The sequence below is a fragment of the Semicossyphus pulcher genome, unplaced genomic scaffold, assembly GCF_022749685.1.
Source record: "Semicossyphus pulcher isolate SPU_LCO1_2020_fin unplaced genomic scaffold, fSemPul1.0.p SCAF_14, whole genome shotgun sequence".
In the NCBI taxonomy this organism is placed as follows: Eukaryota; Metazoa; Chordata; class Actinopteri; order Labriformes; family Labridae; genus Semicossyphus; species Semicossyphus pulcher.
The window spans coordinates 25,170,250-25,177,889 of record NW_027211648.1 but is presented as its reverse complement, the minus strand read 5'-3'; the positions used below and the strand labels follow the sequence as shown (position 1 = coordinate 25,177,889).

The window sequence follows — 7,640 nt, the reverse complement described above, 5'->3', positions numbered from 1 at the left end:
ATCCACTGACACAGAGCACTTGGTGTATGACTGGTGTAAGACTGTACTGTCAAATGTATAAAGGACTTCAATTAATAAGCATGATGTTTATGAAAATGGCCATTTTTCCTCTGTTATTGATTAATTTTGCCAGGTTAAAGGATTTATACAGTCTCCATGAAGTACTCTCCTGCCTGCCTTTTTTACTGCCATTACCTTTCTCTAGCACACAGTCCAGATGCAGCGGCTCTTCTGATATAATTACAGAATGGTATTGAAAAGAAGAGGGGTTATTTATGTCCATTGCCTCTGGTAATTATGAGTTATTGAAAAGTGGACTCTACCAGTGAAGGGTTGTTACAGGGTTGTAAAAGATAAGGAATCCTCATGTTGCAAGCAGCATTTAAAAACATATGAGAGGATAAATCACAGATGTGGTTGACATAAAACATTACAACTGTTCCTCCCCATAGTTCTAGTAAGAACCGTGCAGACTACAAGGCAGAGTTTTACATTAATAAATGCTGCTGGTGTAAAAAAAAAAAAAAAAAAGATGATTGAAATGGATTTTTAGGTTTGGAGTGTATTAGGAATTAATGATACAACTGTCTTGGGGAATTAAAAGCTCGTTGGGTGAAGCCAAGTGTGGCCATCTATTCAGAGGAGTCAGCCAGGTGTGAAGGCTGTTAAGACGTTCACAGATGTGTGCTTATTTCGTCAGCCAACTCTGACGACTCTAACACCTGCGGCTTCTGGAATAATTTTTCCAAACTGTATAATCATTTGCCAAAACAGTGCAGACATGGTGTGGAAAGGGAACACTACTGTAAGACAAAAGACAGAGATACGGAAAGAGGAAGATATTGTTGTCTTTCCACACCTCATCCATTAAGTACTGCACATACACGCATCTGGCCTACACTTGAACTAGTTCCCAGTGCCTGCATAACACTATATCTGTAATGACAGCTTACTGTATAAGCATGTGCGTCATTAAAAATAGCTTCTTAGCACAGTTTAATCCAGGCTTCCTTGAGAGAATCCTCATGTGATTTCTTGCACCTTCTTTGCATTGCAAATTACATGCATATGAATATTATAATGGAGAATCTTAATGTGGAAAATCTTCAAGGATGACAATCAGACCAGCTCATCAAGTTAGCATTTTTTGCCTCCATGGTCAAAGGCCATGGTGGACTTTAATGTGGCCTGTGTTTATGGGTGCTCCTACTTAAACAGGCGCAGCTGTTTTGGGGGATGTGCGGTTGAGTTGGTGAAAAATGACTCTGGATTAGTTTAACATTTGAAGTTTCAATACTTTAAAGATGGAGCTTAAAACACTTAACTGATGACATCTAAATGCAAACTGAATATTTTGAAACAGCACAAACTGGAAATACTGTGTCTCTGAGCATCATCTCAAGTTTTTAACTGGTCATTTTTTTTTGTCTTACAGGTCCCCTTTGTATGAACTAACATGGACAAAGTGGTCTTCAGTCTCCTGCTTCTGGGAACCACAGTTACGATGGTCCATGCATGTCCCAAATACTGTGTCTGCCAGAACCTCTCAGAGTCTCTGGGGACTCTGTGTCCCTCCAAAGGCCTGCTCTTTGTCCCGCTGGACATCGACCGGCGGACTGTCGAGTTACGACTGGGAGGCAACTTTATCCTCAAGATCTCCCCTCAGGACTTTGCCAACATGACAGGCCTAGTAGATCTGACATTGTCCCGCAACACCATCAGCGCCATCCAGCCTTTTTCCTTCATTGATCTGGAGACCCTGAGATCACTGCACCTCGACAGTAACAGGTTGACTGAGCTTGGACCTGATGACCTTCGAGGGCTGATCAACCTGCAGCACCTGATCCTCAATAACAATCAGCTGAGTCGAATCGACAAAGCAGCCTTTGACGACTCGTTACTGACATTGGAGGATCTGGATTTGTCATATAACAACTTGCGCAGTGTGCCTTGGGAAGCCATCCGCAAAATGGTCAACCTCCATCAGATGAGTCTGGATCATAACCTAATTTTCTTCATTTCAGAGGGGACTTTTACAGATCTGGACAAACTGGCCCGCTTGGACCTCACCTCTAACCGACTGCAGAAGCTTCCTCCAGACCCCATCTTTGGACGCTCCCAAAGCAATGTAGTGATGAGTACTCCTTATGCTCCTCCGCTCTCTCTAAGCTTTGGTGGAAACCCTTTGCACTGCAACTGCGAAGTGCTTTGGCTGCGAAGGCTGGAGCGCGAGGATGATATGGAAACCTGTGCTTCTCCTGCTAGTCTAAAGGGCCGCTACTTTTGGTCTGTCCGTGAGGAGGAGTTTGTTTGTGAGCCCCCTCTGATAACTCAACATACGCACAAGTTACTCGTGCTGGAAGGCCAAACAGCTAGCCTGCGCTGTAAAGCAGTTGGTGATCCGATGCCAATGGTGCATTGGGTTGCTCCTGATGACCGTTTGATCAGCAACTCCTCCCGTGCAACAGTATATGAAAACGGCACCCTGGACATTACAATCACCACATCCAAGGATTACGGGACCTTTACTTGCATAGCTGCCAATGCTGCTGGGGAATCTACAGCCTCCATTGAGCTGTCAATCATTCAACTTCCACATCTGGGTAATGGTACAAACCGTACGACGCAGTCCAAATCAGGGCTTTCGGATATAACTAGCTCCACCAAGATCAGTAAAGGGGAGCCTAAACCACTGCCAGAGAAGGTGGTGTCTGTATCAGAAGTGACTGCCGTCTCTGCACTTATTAAGTGGACTGTTAGCAAATCAACTCCAAAGGTCAAAATGTATCAGCTTCAGTACAACTGTTCTGAGGATGAGGTGCTCATTTACAGGTAAGAATGATTAATGAACTTTGATTGTATCCAAGTAAGAGCTGAGACCTTTCCGGTCATATTGTTAAATTCAGCCTGAGGTGTGATCTCTGGCTTCAGCATACTCACTGTTCAGCTTCTTGAGTCGATTGTTAATTGTTTGCTGAGTGAGTACTTGAAACAGTCAATTTCTCTAAAGTGTTAGTCAGAGATCAACGTTAATTTTTCTAAATCCTTTTTGAGATTTTCTTTTTTCCTTGAATTGATAATTGCTTTTAGCAAAAGAATGAACAGCCAGTGCACATTTTTAAGAAAAGTTAAACCCAGTAGGAAATCCTTGCCCTGAACCATTAATTAGAAATCCAAGAAGAAAAAGGATTATAGACTCATTTCAATGTATCCTTCCTAAGCTGCTCAAGTCCATAAAGTGTAAGCTTGGAGACTGCAGCTGGAGATCTTTGGCTCTGAGTAATCAATTTAATTTGTCCAATGAGACAGTGAGAGTATTGACATTCAGAAAATATAATTAAGCCAAAAATGTAGAAAAGAGCCTCGCTGTGTAACATCAAATCAACATTAAAAAAGAGAATATACTGGATTGTGCTGTAAGAACAAATAAACACAAGTGCTGTAGGTGAGAGTGAGGAAACACTTAAAACGATTGCTCTGACACGTTTTGGGTACTTGCAATACACATCATCATAACACGCTCTTTTTGAGTTCTGAATCGTCTTTGGCTTCAGGGCTCGGTGCACTAAAACACTACTACCCTACAGTATGCTAAAGATGGCATTTAGGGTAAAGTGGGCTGCTGTGGATAGCAGTTAGAGCAGTTTTGTGTCATATATGTGCCTTTTAACACTTAAAAATTGTAGTGCTATAGTTCTGCACAATTTTACCTATACCTTGTACTATGCATTCCAGCAAGAGCTTTTTTGGAAAGATAATTGACAGGATATTGGAAGGCAAAAAGTCTGGTTATTAGCATGGAAGAGATTAGAACTGTACACAGTACTGAAGAAAGATATTACTTTGTTCACACACTGAATGCAACTCACCAGCCCTGCGAATTCAATAATAAGGTGTTTATCTGATTTTCTTGCTTGCACACAATGTGCCAGTCTGTCATATCAGAGAAAATAGAACAATACGAAATTCCAATATCTTTTTTTCCTGGAGATGGAAACATTGCATCACTCAGCCACATTTCTTGTAAATTCCTTTTTGAATCTCTATAATGTCTACAAACTTAACGCTGATATGTGCCTTTTAAACTGCATTTGCTTGCCTCATTTATTAATTTGCAGAAGCTAAACTATTCTTTTTAACTAAAAAGTGATTCTTTTAACGTCAGGACTGATTTTGTTGTCAGTGCAGAATCATTACTAAAATCACGACAATTTACCATGGATTGTTTTGACAGCTACTTTGAAACATTAATAACCTGCACATTTTCCAACCCTATTATGTTGTAAAGTTTTCATTTGGTTAATAGCCGTTTCGACCTTATTATAGCGATTTATGATTCATAATGAGTGCACAGAGACTGTAGATAATATACAGTCGAAAAATGACCTGCAGCAGTAGATATATGCACACTTGTATAATAACTCTTGTGCAGTCCTTTTGCATGTCAGAAGAAAAATTAGGAGCTCAAAAGAAAGGATAACGAGTACAGAGGGGCCTACTACTGTTTTTGAATTAATATTGATACGACTCCGTTACTTGCACATGCACACCCACTGTGTTCCTCTAGTTTGCCGTCACAGTTTCCCTGGGCACTCCCCGCTCTCAGGCAATGGCAAGATTAAAAATCAATCATAGCCAGGAGGGGGAGGAGAAAGATTGCGTGAGTTCTTTCAAACATGTGAGCCAACGCAGCTTCTTCCTAGTTATGGAAAAAGGCAATTAGGGATGAATAATGGACTACAGCCCCTTGTGTCTGGGCTCTGTGGTGGAGGCGCTCCGGAGGGATCAGAGCTGCGGAAGCATGAACTCTAGGAGAACAGCAAGCCAACAATGGATGGATGACAGAGAGAATGTATTTATAGACAACTACATAAGTAGAGTTAAGTGTCTTCAAGGGCCCATATGGTTCACAGCGTGTAACAGCCACTGATTGTTACTCTGTCTTTTAAGATTTAACCTTAGGGTAATTCTGGTATTTTTAAACATGCGTCTGATTTAAAAGTATTTTTTGGATCTTAATGACACAAAAAGTTTTGGAAATTGAGCAAGTAGATTACCTCAGCTATCAGCCACAAGGTGGACTGCTACTGCTGAAACATCACCCAGGGGGGCAAATGCAAGAAGACTATTGCCATGCAAGTACTCTGTTTGTCTTCAATCATTAAGACAAAGCTGTGATTGTGGTGAAAGAGAGGGTATGCTGTTTAATGGCTTTACTCAGATACCTCCAACTCTTTCCACTCCATTTCCTGTGACATGACAAAACACAAACTCCCCACGCTGACCAGTCCTGGTTGTTGGACTGTAATGATAATGGAGTGTGTTTATAGCTTGCAAATAGTCCTCTTTAGTTTGACATCAGCAATGTTTCATTGCAATTTAATGAGATGCCTTGTGTAGAGTTAATTACACTTAACAGACAGCTTACAGTAACAATAGCTGCAACAGTGGCAGCACATGTTTGACTAGTCAAGCACAACAAGAAACTGCATGTCAGGACAATCTAGATTAATGTTTTGAAGGGAGACATTTAAATATCTTAACTATGTTTGTTTCCCAGCCAGTCACAATGTGTCTTCTGGGAATGACACATTGACTATCTAAAAGAAAGAGGGATAAATGATCCCATGTCTTTCTCATTTGGCATCGAAGGCTTTGATAGATAGCCTCAAGGAAATCCAGAATGAAAGTGTTTAAATAATATTTTTAGGGGTATTTAAATCAAATCATGAAATCATGTGACAGCTCCAACGTTTTCTCTGCCATCTAAATAGACAGATGACTTGGATGGATTAAAATCCCTGTTTGTCTACAAAAAACAAAGGTTCCTACAGCATTGAATTGATTGGCAATACATCTTAGAGAATTAACCTACTGCAGCATTGACTCTTTATTTTACTCAAAAGCAATGCGGCATAGTTAATTAGTCATATTTAAACATCTGGAATAATAACAGAGAGAGCTGAAACAACTTAATGCATGTTAAATGAAATGTTCACGAAATTAGATTTAGCCAAAACAATATTCAAAGAGTTTCCATTGAATATTTATCTCATTACTATTGCTTCATGCATATCAAATGGGATATAATGGGACCAATGAAGTCATTTTTCTGAATTACTCTGTGCATATAAATAGCTACTTAGCATACTTTAGTTTTGGATATATTGTTTTTTGTTGTCTTACCGCAGCATAAAAGACTAAACCAGTCACTCTGAAGTTCTCTAGCATTGTCTTGAACTCCCATTGTACGAGGCCTGGATTTGTAATAATATTTCTTAATGTCTCTCCATCTCTTTTCAGGATGATTTCAATGACAAACAGAGCCTTTGTAGTCACAAATCTTGTACCAGGAATGCAGTATGACCTGTGTGTGTTGGCCATCTGGGATGACACGGCCACGACCCTCACTGCCACCAATGTAGTCGGCTGTGTTCAGTTCATCACCACAGAGGACTACCCGCAGTGCCAGTCTCTTCACAGTGGCTTCCTGGGTGGCACCATGATCCTGGTCATTGGTGGCATCATTGTGGCCACGCTGCTGGTATTCATCATCATCCTCATGGTGCGGTACAAGGTGACCAGCGGCATCCCGACTAATAAATTACCATCTGTAAGCAACACGTACTCGCAGACCAATGGAGGGTTGAACAGGTTCAATGGTGCCCCACCACAGGTGAAGTCCACAGTGGTGGTTATGCGTGAAGAAATGGTGGAGTTCAAGTGTGGATCCCTCCAGAGCAGTCTCTCTTCATCCTCATCCTCTTCTAACTCATTAGACAGCCAAACAGGAAGAAAGGCTAATGACCGCTACAGCATGCAGAGCAGTGAGTGCAGCACGCTGCCCAGCAGCAAGTTCAGGAGGCACGGGGCCAAGGCACGACCAAACCTGGACAACCTTTTAGGGGCCTTCACCTCACTGGAGCTGCGAGGGGTAGTGAGGGACCACCAAGGGGCTTCAGGTCCTTCCTCCACTTCTACTGCTATGACGACGGTGGCATTGGCACCCCCGTCTGATAAAGAACCTCTGCTTGGAAGGGCCGAGTCCACCACCATGCTGGGACGTCTACTTGGGTTGCCCCAGGAGGGTAAGCCCAAGAGGAGCCACTCGTTTGACATGGGTCATGTGGGGGCCGCACAGTGTCGCAGCAGCCACCCTCGCAGGATTAGCAACATCTGGACTAAGCGCAGTCTATCTGTAAATGGCATGCTGCTGCAGTATGATGACAGTGAGGATGAGAAGCCTACGTTTGAAAGCTCTGAGTGGGTGATGGAAAGCACAGTTTGAGTGATGTCGGTCTAACTGTGAGATCCACGGCCAAAAATAAATCTGTGTCAAGAACCGGAGTGTACAGGCAGAGATGTTCCAGAGGGAATCTGCCTCTGGGTATCACATGAATGTCCTCCATGTGAATACTGCCTAATCAACTATGTAAGAAAAGACACTCATCTCTAAAGATTCCTGGCCATTATCTCAAGTATTTGACAGTCTCTTACTGTATTTGAAATACTGTCCTGATTCAAAAGAACATAGAATCTTGAATTGAGCTGATGGAACGCTTCCCTATCTAGAGGGTATGTGAGAGTATCTCTGAGAGGGAAAAAGAAAGACAAAAATGGATTTACTATGTCTTTATCAA

The 7,640-nt window shown here is 42.0% G+C and overlaps 1 protein-coding gene across 1 annotated transcript; it reads left to right on the top strand.

Moving 5' to 3' along the window:
* Nucleotides 1-1,456: 1,456 nt before the first annotated feature.
* LOC138591403 (leucine-rich repeat and fibronectin type-III domain-containing protein 2) lies at nucleotides 1,457-7,350 on the top strand. The gene is made up of 2 exons (XM_069661993.1): nucleotides 1,457-2,832; nucleotides 6,304-7,350. The coding sequence occupies exons 1-2, from the start codon at nucleotides 1,457-1,459 to the stop codon at nucleotides 7,286-7,288; spliced, it is 2,361 nt and encodes a 786-aa protein (XP_069518094.1). The 3' UTR covers nucleotides 7,289-7,350.
* The last annotated feature ends 290 nt before the right edge of the window (nucleotides 7,351-7,640 follow it).